The 19,276-nt window shown below is 38.1% G+C and overlaps 2 protein-coding genes across 2 annotated transcripts; one reads left to right on the forward strand and one right to left on the reverse strand.

The window, feature by feature from the left end:
- Positions 1 to 1,846: 1,846 nt before the first annotated feature.
- Positions 1,847 to 6,586, forward strand: LOC136280681 (S-antigen protein-like). Its single transcript, XM_066166328.1, has 5 exons — positions 1,847 to 1,874; positions 3,518 to 3,612; positions 3,969 to 3,989; positions 4,832 to 4,986; positions 5,134 to 6,586. Exons 1-5 carry the CDS (start codon positions 1,847 to 1,849, stop codon positions 6,584 to 6,586), a joined length of 1,752 nt encoding a protein of 583 aa, XP_066022425.1.
- Positions 6,587 to 10,725: 4,139 nt separating this feature from the next.
- LOC131781945 (uromodulin-like) lies at positions 10,726 to 11,593 on the reverse strand. Its single transcript, XM_066166329.1, has 2 exons — positions 11,509 to 11,593; positions 10,726 to 11,093 (listed from the first exon to the last, which is right to left on the reverse strand). Exons 1-2 carry the CDS (start codon positions 11,591 to 11,593, stop codon positions 10,726 to 10,728), a joined length of 453 nt encoding a protein of 150 aa, XP_066022426.1.
- Between the last annotated feature and the right edge of the window lie 7,683 nt (positions 11,594 to 19,276).

Below are 19,276 nucleotides of genomic sequence, written 5' to 3' on the forward strand. Positions count from 1 at the left end.
ATTCATGCAAATTTAAGCCGAGAAAAAACATTCTGTTTTGCGTCAATGAGAAGATCTGTATTCGTTTTCGAAAGTTTCTAAACGTACAAATGTAGAATGAAAATTTTATTTTTTTTACTTTTGCAAGTCAATGTAAGTTTTTTGAATTGCCTAGCTATGGTAAATATAATGATCTCTTTATTTCCGTTACTTGTTTTCTGAAAACAACTCGTTTAACTGTTCATTGTTTTAATTCATTAATTTTTTTCTCGTGTCGAGTAAAGCCCACCCACATCATTTTTCTGCTGTTGCAAAAGCATTGATCACAGCAACAGAGTTTTAAAAACACTGAAAAATATATATTTGTGTAAATTTCAGTCTAAGGAATCCTTAATGTGAGATTGATTACGAAAGAGCACAAAATTGGAAAATTGCACGAAGCTTCTGTGCTTTTTGTTAAGTATCATCTCAATGAAGCTATTTGTTCTTTGGCAAGTTCGAAAAGTAATATTTAAAAGGATTTTGCGTCAGAGGTTTTATTTTTCAACCCCACTCAATAGTTATATTATATGAAGATAGGCTACCCTATTTTGATAGACAAATATCTAAAACCAGTGCAAATTGGTCTATTCCAAATGCCAGTATTGTTCTTCTATAAAAATAACCTCGCTCAAGTTGGCTAAGAGTAGCTAAATCTTCTTCCTTGCAAATTATCAAATTCCCGTCTGCAACACAACAACGAAATGTTTTTGATAGAATTTAATATCCGTCCACATAAATATGAGCTGAGTGTTAGGATTGAAGTGGTTTTGAAAAAATAAAGCAATTCTTCATCATAGCAGTTCTTAGCTTTTTTGTAACAACTGCAAATTTCCGATATGGTCCATCATAATAACACGCCTTTGTTAAATATTGTTAATATCTACAAAAGAAGTTTACAAGACTGAGGTTCCATTCTTTAAAAATCATGTTTTTAGAGTTCAGATTTTTAGTTTTGTGATAATGACACGTTATAAGCTCAGTGCATCAACTTTTGTGAACCAGCGAAATAGAAATAAAGAGTGATGGGAAATAAAATAACACGGGCTAAAGTATGAATATGGGGATAGAAAATGCATTTTGCAATTCACCTTTAGCAAACGTCAAGTAAGTCATTGATGAAATCCAGACTGCGAATATAAGAAACGTTGAAAATTCCATGCTTTCTCAAGACAACGCAGTTCAATATTGATGCCTCCAGTATGCAACCAATTTCGTGTCGACACCTGCATTCAATAATGGATCAAGTAAAAGAAACCGGCTTTTTTGTATTGAAAATGGGATGTTAAAAAAGTTAACAGATGTCAGTCTAGACCCAACAAAGTTATTGATGCAAATAACATACGTGAGCTCGCATTTTAATGTCTGCGAATGAATACGTTTTCGATGTCTTTCGTTGTTCCAGTTAGAAAGACTTTGGTTTTAGGGAGGGGAAGGGGGCTACGATTCTATCGGTGCTCACCAGCAGATTAAAAACAGAAATTTTGTCACCCAAATTACAATAAAATTGGCTTCAATTGCTTCATAATACAGTCAATGGAGTGCGTGTAAGACGCAAACAATATAAACGTATTCTTAAGAACATTATAGGTGAAGATACTCCGATAGCGCAGACATAAAAAGCCAGGTTCAGTCCAGTTTCTGAGAAATAACACCGTCAAATTTACAAGATCGACGCATAGATTTAGGTTTTTTTTTATTCGCAGGGGAAAACACCTTACTAAATTGATCGAAGCGTCAATAATTGACGAAAATTAATACTCACAAAATATGGTAATAAAAATAGCTCTTGTGTAGCGACTTTCCCGCTCACGAAATCTTACGGATAATGGCAATCGGTGTGTTGGACCAGACAGGTTGGCTAAGCTTATTAGCTAAAAAGTGTCAGGCAGAGTCTCGAGGCAGAACCCATCAGATACCTTATAATAAATGAGCACGATCCAGTAGTAGACAGCTGCTATATTTAATCAAGGGCCTTAGTGAGACGAGGTTCTGAATGTTGTTTTAAGAGCAACCTCGATCTCCAGGATAATAGTAAATTGATGTGCCGTAATTTAAGATTGGATTTAGCCATACCATCCGGATCGGACCTAACATTCAACGCCTTCATTAAAGTATCTTTTAATTTATGAAAAAAGTTTCATTTTTTCCTCCGTTAGATGAAATTGATGCAGACTTAAGATTAACGAGACCTGTGATCTAACAATGAGTTCCCCGCGTTCTTTGGTGCCAAACTCTAGTGTAATAAGTAAAACGCGTTTTCTTTTATAACTTTCTCGTAACTATGGTTACGATAGAAACTTTTGGCTTCGAGCCGAGATAATCATAAATATTAGGAACGAACTTCCCTCTTCCTGTTTGGGCTCTTGCCACTAAAAGCCAAATTGCTAAAATAATACTAGGTGAAGAGTTTAACCTAAAGCAACGGATTGAGTGAAGTAATGCGTCTTGGACTATAAAATGTTGTTATTAGTTCCTTGAAAGTGTCGCCACTCACGTCAGGTGCAAAATACATTATAATTATATATTGTTTTTTAGTGCTTTATTTCAAACAAACGCAATGCAAATGAATTTGAGAGATGAAGCGAGAGACTTCACTAAGAATTTAAGGCAAGTCCAGAAAAACGGTTTAAATGTTTTTTAGACTCACTAGAAACACAAATAGAAACTTCTCTACTTGAAGCGGCCGTGACCAAAAGTTGCGCCTGCAAGGCTTGAAATATTTGTTACTCCAACCGTTTTACTAATAAAGTTTTCAATGTGAGACATACACCTTGCGATTATAAAAAGACCTCTCTGCGTCTCTGAGATGATTTGCAACTCCACTCAACACAGAAATCGATCGATTTCACAACTTTATTTCTCTTTCATTTATTCTACAAAAAATACAGTTTGAATTTTTTAATTATGAAAAAAAGGGTATAAAAAATATAAAGCAGTGTGCTGATCACAATCCCTCGATTGACCTACCGGGAACTTTAAAGAAGGTCACAAAAATAATAAAGATGAATTTCTCTCTTGAGAAATAAACAAAAATTTAAAAAATTTTTAAAAGTAGAAAAAAATGTCAAACTTTGCCTTGAGAATGTCTTGCAATAATGATTGAGTATGTTGGGTTATTTTTCACCTCTTCAGAACGTTCCATTCAAAGCTCCTTTCTTCTTTCTGCAAAGTTTTAGTAAATGTAGTTTTCACTGTGGCAATCAATAGTGCCGTACCAATTCGGCTGTCGATTCCAAATAATCCTTTTTTTTTAATTATGTTCAGTTCTAGCAAATTGCCAAATTTCAGGCTATATTTTTTATTGTTATCCATAAGGTAATAGGAATTTGCATCAACTCTAAATTTTGTGAAAAACGTAGCAACAGAGATCTTAGGGCGGGGGCCAAACTCTACCGCCCGAACCTTACCGCTGTGGACTATAGCCTTCCTGGGTGCGAGGGTGTGATATTCATTTATTGATCCGCAGTTCATATAGATGATTTTCTCATATTCACAGCCATTGATTCTTCACTTCACGGGTTTACTATGAACCAACAAACTGATAAGCTCCCAGTTGCCCTGTTAGCTCTGTTGATGGTTCAAGGGTGTTTGGTAAGATTAATTAAGTATCAATTAATTAAGTATCAATTAATTCGAACTATGCGATTGCTGCCACCTTTCAGCAAAATGGATTGTATCTGCACTATGACAACCGCCGGAGACTATCCGTTTAGAAGACCTGTCATTAATCTATCAAACGCCAATCGCTCTAAATCCAATTATCTTCCTTCAATCATTGATTTATTCATAAGGGTAAAGATTTGCCAAAAATCCCGAATCAATGAATAACGTTGTAGATATTTAGAACCAGACACGCAATCCATTTTAATCTGTGACTCCGCAGTCAAACATCGATATAATTTAAGGTTTGACAGTGACGTTATTAATGATCTTATCCATTGTTCTAGGGGATTTTCAAAGCTTTTTCGGTAAGAACACAAAGACTTGAGAGACTTGAAAGACCGACTTTAAGCCCAATATTTCAGAAGGAAAATCTAAAAGATTTGTAGTGAGAAAAAAAAAACAACAACAACAACACAAACAAAGAAAAAAATTAATCAAACTTTCGCAAATGCTGCCCGTATCTCACATAGACCAGTCAGTGTTCTTTATCAAGTATTCTGTTTTCCGTCTCTGTAGTCCGCACTCCCCTCTTTAGTTTTACTGGAATTACTGATACCAAATGTCGATCGATGAGCACTAAGGAATCGTAAGTAGTTTCACGTTTCTGCAGAAAATTGATTGCTTAATTTTTGCTACACAAAATAGCAAACAATTTTTTTTGTGCGTAAATATTTAGCTTATCGTATGTAGAAACCAATTACAATAGCAGGAAAATTTCATACAACTTAAAACTCGGTTTTTTGGGCCCTTAAGTGCTCTTAATTTTTCGTAAAAGTGTCCCTTGGACTGGTAACGAATAAGCGGGTGATGACGAAGAAAACTGTGAAAACTCTCAGTTGACACCTACAAATCTCCCATATCTCTTGTGATTTTTTATCAGTCAGCGTTGAAATACATTTAAAATGAAGTCCGATAGTGATGTATGCCTACCTTCACCAAGCCTTAACGAGAGTTGTGATACATCATACTCAAGTAGTAGAGAAGAAATGGAAGTTGTGACTACGGTTCAGTCCTACGAAGGAGAAACGCGTGCATCAAACGAAGATTTCGACGAAGACTGACAAAAACGGTTTCTCGCCTGCGGGTTTAGGTCAAGATTAAAACAAAGAATTCCCGTTATCAGTTGATAATTAGCTAATGGATGTAGCAGAAGGGTAAAGTGAGTGGGACCAGTGAGTACAGAGGACCAGAGGACCAGTGGGAACAGAGGAATAGTGGGAACAGAGGACCAGTGGAACACTGGGCACAGAGGACCAGAGAAACAGTGCGAACAGAGGACCAGTGGGTACAGAGGACCAGTGGGTACAGAGGACCAGAGGAATAGTGGGAACAGAGGACCGGTGGGTACTGAGAACCAGAGAAACAGTGGGCACAGAGGACCAGTGGGTGAAAGGACCAGTGGGCACAGTAGACCTGAGGAATAGTGGGTGAGAGGAACGGTTGGTACAGAGGACCAGTGGGAACAGAGGATCAGCGGAACAGTGAGAACAGAGGACCGGTGGGTACAGAGGACCAGAGAAACAGTGGGCCCAGAGGGGGTACAGAGGACCAGAGGACCAGAGGGCCAGTGGGTACAGAGGACCAGAGGAAGAGGGGGAACAGAGAACCAGAGGACCAGTGGGTACAGAGGACCAGAGGACCAGTGGGTATAGAGGAGCAGAGAAACAGTAGGTACAGAGGAGCAGAGGACCAGTGGGTACAAAGGACTAGAGGATCGGTGGGCACAGAAGACCAGAGGACCAGAGGAACAATGGGAACAGAGGACCAGAGGAACAATGGGAAGGGAGGACCAGTGGGTACAGAGAACCAGAGGGTACAGAGGATGAGAGGAACAGAGGGGAAAGAGGACCAGAGGGAACAGACGACCAGGCGAACAGTGGGAACAGAGGACCAGCGGGTACAAAAGAACAGAAGAACAGTTGGAACAGAGGACCAGAGGACCAGTGGGTACAGAGGACCAGAGGACTTGTGGGTACAGAGGTCCAGAGGACCAGTGGGCACAAAGGACCAGAGATCCAGAGGATTAGAGGAACAATGGGAACGGAGGACCAGAGGAACAGTGGGAAGGGAAGACCAGAGGGAAGAGACGACTAGGGGAACAGTGGGAACAGAGAACCAGAGGACCAGTGGGTACAGAGGACCAGAGGACCAGAGGACCAGTGGGTACAGAGGACCAGAGGAACAGTGGGAACAGAGGACCAGAGGACCAGTGGGAAGGGAGGACCAGAGGGAACAGATGACCAGGGGAACAGTGGGAACACAGGACCAGAGGACCAGTGTGTACAGAGTACCAGAGGACCATAGAGTACAGAGGATCAGAGGAACAGTGGGAAGAGAGGACCAGAGGGAACAGACGACCAGGGGAACAGTGGGAACAGAGGGCCAGAGGACCAGTGGGTACAGAGGACCAGTGGGTACAGAGGACAAGAGAAACAGTGGGAACACAGGACCAGAGGACCAGTGGGTACAGAGGACCAGAGGAACAGTGGGTACAGAGGACCAGAGGACCAGTGGGTACAGAGGACCAGAGGACCAGTGGGTACAGAGGACCAGAGGACCAGTGTGTACAGAGGACCAGTGGACCAAAGGAACAATGGGAACAGAGGACCAGAGGAACGATGGGAAGGGAGGACCAGTGGGTACAGAGGACCAGAGGGTGCAGAGGATCAGAGGAACAGTGGAAAGAGAGGACCAGAGGGAACAGACGACCAGGGGAACAGTGGGAACTGAGAACCAGTGGATACAGAGGACCAGAAGAACAGTTGGAACAGAGGACCAGAGGACCAGTGGGCACAGAGGACCAGTGAGTACAGAGGACCAGAGGAACAGCGGGATCAGAGGACCAGTGGGTACAGAGGACCAGAGAAAAAGTGGGAACAGAGGACATGAAGGCACCAGATGAGACAGTGCTAGAAGACACCCAAAGTTGTTGAAATCTTATGGCTGCATTTAAAATTATTCATATAAGGTAGCAAATAATTTTTCAACTCTGAACCTTGTGTTTTTGTACTGTCAGAATATTATTTAATGTTTTTTCCTTTCAGTCACAAGTCTAAAAGGCTTAGTTTAGGTGTTGGGAAAAATTTTTTCTCTCTGCAAAATGTGGAAAATATTAAGCTTTCCTAGTTACCGCATCATATTACCCTAAAGTTTAAGTGTTGAAGCTTTTTCAGACTTGTTGTAAAATATGTTTTATTATAATCATTAAGAATGCTACAAACTGTCACCTTTGCTCCAGTCAAAGCAACTTAGCTATACCTTTTCCACTTAACAAGCAATTTATTTGACCACAAACAAAACTATTCATCCTTACTAACCAAATTATATAATAATTGAAAGCTTTCTCTTTTTTATAACAAAATCCTTAACCAGGATTTAAACCATACTTTTCTCCATGAATATTGTCCTTTATCTATATCAGCTGGTAACTTCTTATAGAACGATCACTTTAGGACACTCATCTCTATTGTTTGGATGTGCCATTGCAATCTGTTGCCAGGATTTCTCTGAGAGAATTCAAAGTTACGACAGGAGCCTATAAGTTCTCAGTGAAAATTTTTGTCTAAGGTAGCAGAGGGTAATAAATGTTCCCTCACAAAAAAATCTTCCGAGTAAGTATTCCATAACCGTATGATTTGACCCTTTCACTCCTCGTGGGAGTAATATGAATGCTCACAACACCAAAGCATTCCAAATTCACACAAATTATCAACTAAGGGATTGAGTTTGATTGGCCACCAAATTCCAGATCCTAAACTACATGTAAAGAATGGGGTAGTCTCTCATATACCGGGTTCTGAAATAACTAATAATTAACAGATAGGTGTAGCAGGAGGGTAAAGTGAGTGGTTACAGAGGATCAGTGAACAGAGGGCACAGAGAATTAGTAGTATAGTGGAAATACAGGAACTCAGCCTTTTATACTTGTGACTGAAAGAAAAAAAAACATTAAATAATATTCTGACAGTACAGAAACACAAGGTTCAGAGTTGAAAATGACGATTAAGTCCTGAATATTTTTCATTCGATCTCTTTCAAGGAACTGCAAAACCTCAAAACCGCGGAGGGAAAGTTGAACCAAAGTAGAATTCGACCATCATCGTGTTAAAACAAATACACAGGTCTTCTATGGATGGAAATCAAAGGTGGTATTTGGAAACTAAATCCTAAAATTGATGGTCTGGTCTGTTGCAAAGCAGCCGTAGTTAGTTTGCCGTTAAAAATTTACCAAACCCTATTTTGGGATTTAAGCAAATTAAACTTATTCTACATAACTTTAGAGATATAGAAATATAAGAAATGCCATCCTCAACCACCTGATTGCTACCGAGTCAAAAATGCTGTTTTTCATCAAGGTATTATAACTATGATTACGATACCGATTGTTTGCTTTAAGTCGATGTATAATAATTAATATGAAAAAAGAACTCCATCATTTCAATTTTGGCTCCTCGCATACAATGAATTCAACAAAATTCAGGCCCGAATTAAAGTTAATCTGTTTGCGATGTTTGCCAACCAATGGCGAATATACTCATATTATTAATTTGAAAATCAAATTTTATCGGTATAAATTATTAGCTTTTAGGCTAAATTGGTAAATTTTGACTGCAAACTTGCGAAAGCTAAGGTAAAATCTGTTCTTAGGAGCATTTAAATAACATATCCCTCTCGTTTTTCCATTATCCATTTCCTAACTAAGACACTCATCCATAAGCTAAGGAAAATTTAATTAACATTGAGGAACGTCAAATTGACTATTCCATTTGTGCACTGTTGTATAATTTTAGACTAGGGACTTCGATACAGTTCATTTATTCATAGTAAACAAGATTCCATAATTCGAGAACGGCGTAAAAGCTTGAGTGCAGAGAAGAAGCTACAATTCGAATTTAAGTTTAGGATAAGGCTAAGTAAATCTAGCAAAATTTTAGGGAGATGCAAACAAACTTACGAAATTGTAGAAATTTTAGTCGTTCGTAGACATGCACTAACAATTCGGCGAAATTAGAGTTCATTTATGTTAATGACGCTGCAAATGTGACAATTTTTTTTTTTGCCATTTAACGTGTTCAACGTCTTTTTATCCTTACATTACTTAAATTTATGATGTAGGTTGCTCCCAAATTATATCACTGGAGAATTTCTAGCGTGTCTTCCAATCCCTTCTTAGTCACAATATGGTATGGTGTTATATAGTTTATTTAAAAATGAGAGGCATGACAGATCCTAAAAGCTATTAATGACCATCATCTGAATACAAAACTTGTATACTAATGAATATTCGCTTTCATGTTTTTCTAGGTTGCTTGTTCTTTTTTACGCGGGGCTGCTCAATCTTTTTAACATCGTCTTAGTGTGACATGCGACTGAACAATAGAAGGGAAGTTTTGAACAAAATTTTATTTAAAATCATTAAATTAAGTTAGAATTGTGAGGTCCTATAACTTCAAGTCCTAAAGAATCTTCAGTGGCGGGTCTACACCTTGAGCTAAGGGGAGGCGTGGTCTTTTGTTCCTTGCCCCGCCGGCTTTTTTGAACATTTGTGGAGATGTCAGGTGTGTTAATTTTGATAAAATGTAATGAATTCTCAGCCCAGAGTAAAGTCACTCTCATTTGACCAGTAAGGCTCAAAGTAAAGCTTAAGAATATCTCTGGTCATAGAATGCCAACCGATTGGCAATTCACCTCTATAATAACAATAACCGTAACGTATTAAAGAAAAGGTGTGAGGTGTGCGGTGTAAAGACGTTTAAATTTATTTTTGATTTTACTACATATTGTTTGTTCTGTTTTGTTGTTGTTGTTAATTAGAGTAAGCCAGCTTGTGCACTCACATTCGTGGTGAACGAAAACGTTATTTACTTCCTTTTGCCGAACAGATGACATCGACAGAATAAATAATGGAATCCGGCTATGGCAAATTAATTTACATCCCTTAGCATCAACAAAGGCAAAAAACTGTAAGAAATGCCTTTTTGCAAGGTTTTTTGAATTATTATTTACTTTTTAAGAATTGACAATTGAATTCTAACGATACTTGAAAGATGTTCAATATCAGGTTAATTATTAAAAAAATATAGTTAATTTAGTTAATTGTAAAAAAAAAAAATTACTTTGTTCTCGTTTCTCTGTTCCTTACGCTACGATCTTTTTAAATAACCTTCTCCATTTGTTTCTGAATCGTTGTGATTTAAAGTTAAAATCTGTTTTGATTGATTGATCTGTTTTTACTTCACTGGGTTCTGGTTTCATGCATTTTCCCGAACATTTCCTTGTTGTTGTTATTTTTCTCACGTTATTGATATTAAGTCCACCGAAAAAAAATTGTGAAAGCTACTCTTTCGCAATTGCTATCAAGCGAATTTGCTTGAAGTCTTTCACAAAACCTTTTATCAGATGAGTGGTAACGAGAACCTACTCTAGCCTATGGACTACACTGCCCTTAACATTCACTCTCGTGTTTATGTTATGAAAGTCATCTGAAAGCAGTCCGTGTTAAGTAAATGTATCTACAAAGATATACGCAGTTTTTGTGAAATAATGAGATAACATGCACGATACCCTTCTATTTACAACACTCAAGAAGTTGAGCCACATAGTGACCCAGCTCATATCTTTGGGGGTGAGGGTGAGGAGTGGTTTTTTTTTTCCTACGCCTGTATCGTAAGATAGCGCCTGCTTGTATTCCATTGACTTACGCTAAAATAACCATGGTTAATAATCACAGCAAAAGAAGTAATAAAAAATAATAAAAAAAACGAAATAAAACTAATATATAAATAAAGGGCTCGAAGTTTGTGTCTTGCAGATTTTATATGAAGATCCTTCGGGCAACTCTCTTCGATGACAGAGGCTATCTGATGAGAATTATCATTCTAATGAACTATACACCTGTTTGCCACCAAGGTTAAAGTCTGCTGATAATGTTTACTGTAGAGATGACAGGTTAACTATGTCACATGTTAAAAACCTTATACACATGTACCTACGGAGCGATTTTTGAAACCTCTTACTACACCAAGTATATTTGCTTCACATTCAGTCTATGCCACAGTAGCGTGAGGGACAAGCAGGTGGGTAAAGTTTGTAAATGAAGTAGGATCCACAGTTTCTTAAAACAATATTTAGATCGTATTTGCAACCAGTAGAGCGATCGCTAAAGCAGACTCTTCTTCGAACTTCACCATCTTCCACTGTAGGATGAGCAGTTGTCAACCAGCCTGACCAGTCTGTACCACATCTGTATGCTGGCACACGCGTTGTTGGCATTTTTGTTCCTGCAGCTCCCACAAAACGATACCATCCCTCAGGGAGCTGTTTGTCACACAATCCTGAACCGTGAGGTGTTACGTAAGTTATCTTTCTATTGGCTTCACTCAGGTTTTGATAATGATAGCAAGGATCGGCTACGAGGTGAAATGAAATTTGCAAAAGGACTGTGAGTATTAAAATCGATGGTTCAAGATCTTTTCTAATGTGTTATAATTCTTGCAGCTCGCCAATCAGAGATGAAATTTGTACTCAACAAGAAAAATGACTATGCATTAATTAAGGGGTCAAGTAGTACGTGTGTAGGATATCATCACTCCAAGAGGCTAAAACAGTGATATTGGAGATCCTAATGAATTCAGCAGGATCCGAATCTGAGCTCCTTCTTTCTTAGTCAGCGCATTAAAGAACAGCTCCAGGCAGACTTAAGGCAAACCAGTATCGTTTACATATGAGAAACTTATGATATGGCCGACAGTGGCCACCTCAGCAGCCTCAGGCTAGGTTCGAGTAGGAATATTCTAAATATTATAGCAAAGAGATTAAATTCACCTGTGCAGCTTTGACCATTTCCATAAAATATAGGGTGGCATTCACAAATATAGGATCCGTCGGTGTTCGTGCAGGTAGCATTCATGTGACAAGAGTGATATGAATAAATTAGTCATGGCGTGCAGACATATTTTTGCAGTCGTGCTTCTATTGACTATTTTCAGCGTTTTACTTGGCCAATTTACTTCAATTACACCTGAATTCGATCGCTCTACAGTTACACTCTTCATTGGGAAGGAAATATCTGCTCCACATACGTTCAACTGTAAGTCAAAGCCTTCGAAATGCACACCTTGCGAATTGAATTTGAAGCTTCACGCGTTGTTGCGGTTCATCAAGCTTGGCCAATTTTGTCTGTGCATTCTTCTATCTGGCGATATTGCCGTCAATCCAGGGCCTAATAATCTTCAACCACCTGCAGGCTTCAGAGGTTTATCAGTCTGCCACTGGAACATCCAACGACTGACTGACACCAAATTGGAAGAACTATCGCTAATGCTCACCTCGAACAACAACAGTGCTGCTAAACTCGACGTCTTAATTCTCACTGAGACGTTCGGATCAAGTAAAATTCCAGACAGCTATTACATGATACCCGGCTACACATTACACAGAAAAGATCGAATCGGGAAGAAAGGTGGCGGCATATTTGCGTATGTAAATGAGAAAGTTATGGCTTTACGTCGAAGAGATTTGGAACTGGATGATCTTGAAACTCTCTGGCTTCAAATTTGTCCTCATAAATCAAAGAGACCGATTTTGATATCTGGTGTTTACCGTCCACCTTCAGCCAACAAAGATTATAATGAGAGCTTGGGTAAAAATATTGAAAATGCCCATCTCCAAAACAATGAATTGATTATTCTGGGAGACTTTAATTTGGATTATATTGATTTCAACTGTTATTCAAAACATTGTCTCGCAAAGGCACTGAACAGTCTTGGACTAACGCAGATGGTAAATGGGGTAACAAGACCTGCCTCTGATGCGTGATTAGACCATATTTATCCTAGTCATCCTGCTAGAATTAGAGAAGTATCCATAGGTAAATCTGGACTTTCCGATCACCTTCCGGTCACCATCTTGAGGTGCTACAAAACCATGGATGCACAACGTAAACAACATTCCAAAATCAAATACAGAAATATCGACAAAATCAACAAAGAGTGCTTTCTGCGAGACCTAAGAGAAGCCCCTTGGGATATCTCCTTTGTTTTTCGAGATGCCGATGACATTGTTGAATCTTGGTACAAAATCTTTAATGACATTCTTGATAATCACGCACCTTTAAAGTCCAAGAGTGTGAAGAAAATCAATCAGCCAAAATGGTTCACTAATGATCTATACAACGAAATAAATAAACGCGATAATCTTCTAAAGAGGGCCAGGAGAACACAAAATAAGCAAGATTGGTCTGCTTTTAAACTGGTTAAAAACAAAGTGACGAGGAAACTAAGAAATGCGAAGGAACAGTACTTTAAAACTCAGTTCAGTAAAAATCAAAAATGTCCAAAGAAACTTTGGTCTTTAATTAAAGACCTATCTAAAGATACAAAGAATAACGACGACTCCGTCCCTATTGCTGACGAAAACAACAACTTGATAAAGGATGACCATTCAATCGCTGAACGCTTTAACCGCTTCTTCGTTGATGTATATAAACGTCTCATAAAGTCGACACCTGTACTTCATTATGATGCTCTTCCTGGTCCACCAGACAAATCTAACAGTCAAATTGAAAATCTTATTCCGCAAATAACTCCTAGTGAGGTTAACGATTATCTTCTAAGTATACCTACACACAAAGCCACGGGAATCGATGGGCTTGGTGCCAGAGTTCTAAGGATTGCAGCTCCTGAAATATCATGCTCCATAGCTAAAATTATAAATCACTGTATTGAAACTTGTACATTTCCCTCACAATGGAAAATAGCAAAGGTTAAACCTCTTTTCAAGAATCAAGGAAACAAGCAAGATATTCAAAACTATCGTCCTATTAGCATTTTGCCTATTCTTTCTAAAGTCTTTGAAAGACACATCTTCAATGCTGTGAACACCTACTTAACAGAAAATTCACTTTTATACCGCTTCCAATCAGGGTTCCGTAAAAACCACTCCACGGATACTGCTTTGTTGTTTCTTCTGGACCAAGTCCTTCTTGACCTTGATAAGAACAACGTCAGCGGCTTAGTTTTTGTGGACTATAGCAAGGCATTCGACTTGATCAATCATGACATTCTCCTGGTAAAGTTAAGATCATATAGATTTCCAGATAATGTTGTAAAGCTATTGCAGAGCTATCTACTCAATCGCAAACAGTGTGTTACTGTAAATAACTCGACTTCGTCACAACTTACGCTAACCAATGGAGTTCCTCAAGGTAGCATATTAGGACCTCTACTGTTTTTAATTTTCGTCAATGATCTTCCCGAAGCTGTTGGATCGGACTCAACTATTCATGCTTACGCGGATGACACCACATTTAAAGCCAGCGCTAATATCGATAATGCACCTTTGGAATTGGAACGACGTCTTCAAGAATACATGGATAAATTAAGTAAATGGTCTAGCGAAAATGGGATGGTCCTAAACGCCGTTAAAACCAATGCATTACTTATCACCGGAAAGAGGCTACATTCATCATTAGCGGATGGCAATCACCTGTCAATAACCCTTGATGGGGCCGAAATAGAACAAGTAACTTCTTATAAATTGCTTGGTGTAACACTCGATCAAGATCTTACATTTAGCGACCACATTTCTAGTCTAAAGGCCAAGCTTTCTCAGCGTATTGGTTTATTGAAGAAGATAAAGAGATACCTTACAATAAAAGAAAGACTCTTATACTATAACGCCTTGATTAAACCCGTCCTTATGTATGGGAGCATGGTTTGGAATATCTGCGACGCTAAAGAACTCCACTGTCTCCTAAGGTTACAGAAAAGGGCTGCCCGAGTAATTCTTGGAGTTGACTCTTATTCTAGAAGTGTTATAAACTTTAGTAAACTAGGCTGGTTGCCTTTTTTTGATGAAATCAAACTAAATAAGTGTACAATGATTTTTAAGAGCCTTAAAGGCGATGTTCCGATTTACATCAGAGACTTGCTCAAGACGAACAGTTCTGTACACAATAGGTCTACTAGACATGGCAATTTAAATTTAGTGTGTCCCAAATACCTAAGAAATAACGATGGTGGCAAGGCATTCAGTGTTGACGCAGTTAAGTTATGGAACAGCCTTCCCCATAATATCAAAAATAAGCCTAGTATAAAACTATTCAAAACAGCTGTGAAAAAGTATTTTATAAGCTCATATAGAAACCTGGACAACTTTGAAACAATATTAAGCAATAGCACATTATCTAATTTTAATTTTTTATAAATTAATTTTATCTTTCTGAATATTTTTAATATATCCTGCTATTTCTATCATAGAATTTTGTAATTATTTGTATATTTATCTATTTATTAGTATTATTTTGTAATGCTGTATAATCTAGTTAGAGGGCCACAGGTTTGTCAGCTTTTCAGCTGTTACGTGTCCCCCTCTATAAATAAAGTCCTTATTATTATTATTATTATTATTTCCTTTACATTCGTCAATATCTGAGAAACCATATATATATTTGCAATTTATCATGTTTGTCACTTTAAAATGGGCGAACTCTCAGTCGTATAATTCCTTTGATAATTGTAAATAATAAAACAAATATTTCTCTTCTTTGTGTTTTTCGAATGAGATGTTTGAAACGTGTATACATTACGAATATTTCAATTTATCAAGCTGACGGCTCTGAAAATTACTGGCTCGTTCCTGCAGTTCCCAAACGGAACGAAAACATCCCTCGGGGAGTAAGTCATCACAAAACACTGGACCAAATTGCGTTGCAACGTAACTGCTCTTTCTATTCCAGATTTTGATAACTGTAACATGGGTCGGCTATTAAATTTAATGAACATCACAAAAAGATTGTAGTATCAAAAATTACATATTTTTGTTGACATTTTTCCAGTCAATCAGTTCCACAATAACCACACAGGACTTGTGTTTTACAAGAACAACTATGCATTCAGTAAATTTTAAAGAAGGATTTGCGTTGGACAATGATGATGTACAAAGGAGCTAAAATGAAACGATAGCATTATAAAGAGTTGTTTTCTCTTACTTTAATCGCCCATCAAAGCCTGAGTTGTTTGTATCTCAACTGGAATTCCCTTTTTTTAATATTATATTTTCGCTTTTGTCATGAATCTGATTAGTGAGATAATTTGGTTTCATCAACTGAGTTGATAATGTAAATTGGCCACCGTAAAGAATTACGAAGCTGACGTTTCGAGTGTTAGCTTTAAAACTCTTTACGGTGGCCAATTTACGTTGACAACTCAGTTTATAATACTAAATTACTCTGTTATACTCTCCCACCGACGCAGTAACTGGTAAAGTCGCCCGAAAGTCATCTCGCCCCAAGTCATGTCGCCCAGAACCAGAGTCATGTTGCCCGAAATTCATAGTCATGTCGCCCGAAATTTTATAGAGTGTTTAATCTTGAAGAAAAGTAACAATCGCAAGGAATAAACTCGTAAAATGTTTTCGTCCGCTAACCTATGCAAATATGAAGTCAAACAAAGACTCAAATATCACTGTTCATTTCAGCCTTAATCGTTGCTATGAAGTGAACTGCTCATTCTACAGTACAGATTGAAGAAAAGTAACAATCGCAAGGATTAAACTCGTAAAATGTTTTCGTCCGCTAATCTATGCGAATATGAAGTAAAACAGACTCAAATATCGCTGTTCATTTCACCGTTGTTCGTTGCTATGAACTTAACTGCCCATTCTACAGATTCTAATAATTATGAGCGGAACACTTTCATTTATCAGAATTTTTCGCATATATCAGAAAAATACATCAAGTTCTCTTAGTTTGATTTGTCGTATAAAAAACAACCTGAAACTTTTACAGCGGTTTTTTTTTGTTTATTGTTAACCACGCGAACAAAGCGTGTTAGCATCATTCCCCTTAGGATCAGACGCGGCGTAAATTATCGCGACTTGTTCAGTTGTTCCTTGTTTCCTCAGCCGGTCGCATGTAAAGTTTGATCCATATATAAAAGGGTAAATTAATAACAGCCACCTCATTCCAAGATAATCAATTATACAATGAACCTTCATCCCTGTATCGAGTGCGGAAATGAAGTTCGACCAAGCCAGCAAGCCCTTCAGTGCGATGATTGCGGCTTTTGGTAGCATCGTATCAGCGGGACTGTTATCGACCAAGCCATCTACCGTTTGGCAATAATCAGAGGAAGAATAGATTGGTTGTGCGTTGCATGTTCTCTTGCGGCATCGAACCCAAGTGACCAGGTCCCCGCTGCCGAGAGCACAAGAACTGACTTCACCCAAGGTACGGAAATTTTGAGTCCACTGTTTGTCCCTGAAATAATTTTAACCTTTCTAGCCCAAGTCTTATCTTAAACGTTTTTTTCCTTAAACAAGTTTACGATAAAAATGCGGTTTTATTTTTGCTTTGCAGACCTTTCTCCAGAGTATCCGCCTTTAATTTCTATCTACTGATTCAGCTGCTCCACCGAGAGTCCTCTGTGTGCACTGTCCAAGTTAGACTCGTCAACGTCAGAAAAATGCAAAGGATCCAGCGTAAAAAATATCGCGCACTTCAAGCAAGAATCTTTGGCTACTGGGAGGGCTACACCGCGAATAACATTTCAAGTAGGCGACTCCTTAAATCATGCTCTCGCTTAGTACATGGACCAGTTCGTACAGATTAGTTTTCTTTAGTTTTGCTTGCATTTAGGAAAGTAATGATATTAATTTTATTTTTATTATTGTTATTATTATTATTATTATTATTCCAGTTTGAAAGGAATAGTTTATTTTATCACGATAAAGAAAAAGACAGATATGTAATAGGTATTTTTTTTTTTTAATAACGAACTTACCTTAAGTGGGCATTTAAATTTGTTTTCAAGGGGCGGGTGTCACTTGGACAACCCACACGTCCTCGCATGTAACTAGGTTTAGTTGCTAGCGATAAATGTGTTTGTATTAATGCATGTCTGAATTTACCGAAACGTCAAAATCTTGCTTGGCAACCATGTGATGATTCTTGAGCACGTGCTGTATTCAAGATGGTGTGTTCTATTTTAGGATTACTATCTCCGTGATATCGGACGACAGCGAAACGAACAACCTGAGTTTCACGAGTCAACATTTTACGACTTTATTCCCTGCAATTTGCTTAAGATGCTACTTTTCTTCGAGTTTAAACACTCGATGAAATTTCGGGCGACATGACCTAGTATTTTGGTCGACATGACTATGAATTTCGGGCAACATGACTCTGGTTTCGGGCGACATGACTTCGGGCGAGATGACTTTCGGGCGACTTGACCGTAAACCTCAGACGCAGTACCACAGTTTCTTTAGAACCTTACCCCCTTTATTCATCGCTCTTTCTATCGGTCTACTGGCGAGATAACCCACGCGGGATTTTGTGAGAACACAAGAAAAGTTTGTAATTCCGAGCTGGAGTTGATTTATTTACTTTATTTTTCGAATTGTTTCCCAACATCTGGAAACGTTTACTACTCTTTTAAACCGATAGAAAGTGAAAGTTACTGTAGTAACATAAACTTCAATTTTCCATGGATTTACAAGTGCAATCAACGATTGTTTTTTGACCAATCAGGGCACTCGTAGTATCTTGATTATTTAAACTTGATGATAATAATTTTTAACATTTTTTCACGCAAATATATCTTAAGCGTCAACAAAACGTTGCGCCATGGAGAATCACTTACATATCCTGTGCACAGGTTCAGAGCCAAACGAGCGATTTTATATTCATGCTTTTTTCAATCATTGTTATAAGGTTAAATCTAAAACAGAATATCAATGCATCAGCCACCAAAATTGTTCTTTTAAAAATCAGGAACATTACCTAAGAGGTCCTTAGCATTAAGGTTACTTCCCACCTTCGCGAGCGTCCTTCGGGAAAAAATTCGTTGACGCGCAAGTTTCACTAAAAATCCTAGCAACTCTATCTCAGAAGGAAGCTTAAAAATGTAGTTTACAATGAAAATAAAATTTAAGCGACTTTTCTTTAAAGGAAGAGTCAGGAGTAGGTAAGGCGTGAAACGACTCAAGGTTCTTCTTTTGAATTTATCGGGTATGAGACGCTGCGGCACGAGCTAATTGGCTGCACAGTCTCATTCACCAGGCATCAATCAATTATTCCTCGGATATTTTGGCGAAATTTGACAAAAATCGGTCATATATAACCCTATAAATTCGCTCAAAGTGGTTGTATTCCTCCCAAACTCAAATGCGAGATTTTAGCTCATAAGGGTTCGCAAATAAGTTGCCCCACGCCAGGAGATTATCTCGCCTCCTATACCAATAGGACAACGCAACCTCCAAGCGTCACTGACAATGGATCAAGATTTCCTAGGAAGAGAAACCCATTGCAGACAGGTTTTTTTTTTTTTTTTTTTTTTATCTTGATCGCTAAGTGGAACGTCAAAGAGGACAACACAATAATGAGCAAAGTTGCCAAAGGCAAAGAAAAAACCCGCGGAAAATTTTGGAAAAACTGCAAAATGTGCTGAGGAGGAAGACAACGAATCAACATACAGCTTTCAAAATGGCGAATCGAGGCAAGTGTTTTGTATAAAACTGTTTTTGTATCAAGGCTGGTACTTGCATAAAGAAAAGGAAACCTCGTTTTTAACATTATGTATGGTAAATTTTG

Source organism: Pocillopora verrucosa, chromosome 5, assembly GCF_036669915.1.
Source record: "Pocillopora verrucosa isolate sample1 chromosome 5, ASM3666991v2, whole genome shotgun sequence".
Classification (NCBI taxonomy): domain Eukaryota; kingdom Metazoa; phylum Cnidaria; class Anthozoa; order Scleractinia; family Pocilloporidae; genus Pocillopora; species Pocillopora verrucosa.

Coding starts and splice junctions, on each gene's coding strand:
- LOC136280681 (XM_066166328.1), top strand. CDS start 1,847: ATGGCAATCGGTGTGTTGGACCAGACAG. Junction 1,875..3,517: donor CGGTGTGTTGGACCAGACAG/GTTGGCTAAGCT, acceptor TCATATTCACAG/CCATTGATTCTTCACTTCAC. Junction 3,990..4,831: donor GGATTTTCAAAGCTTTTTCG/GTAAGAACACAA, acceptor TAATGGATGTAG/CAGAAGGGTAAAGTGAGTGG.
- LOC131781945 (XM_066166329.1), bottom strand. CDS start 11,593: ATGAATGCTACCTGCACGAACACCGACGGATCCTATATTTGTGAATGC. Junction 11,094..11,508: donor AAATGGTCAAAGCTGCACAG/GTGAATTTAATC, acceptor TTCACCTCGTAG/CCGATCCTTGCTATCATTAT.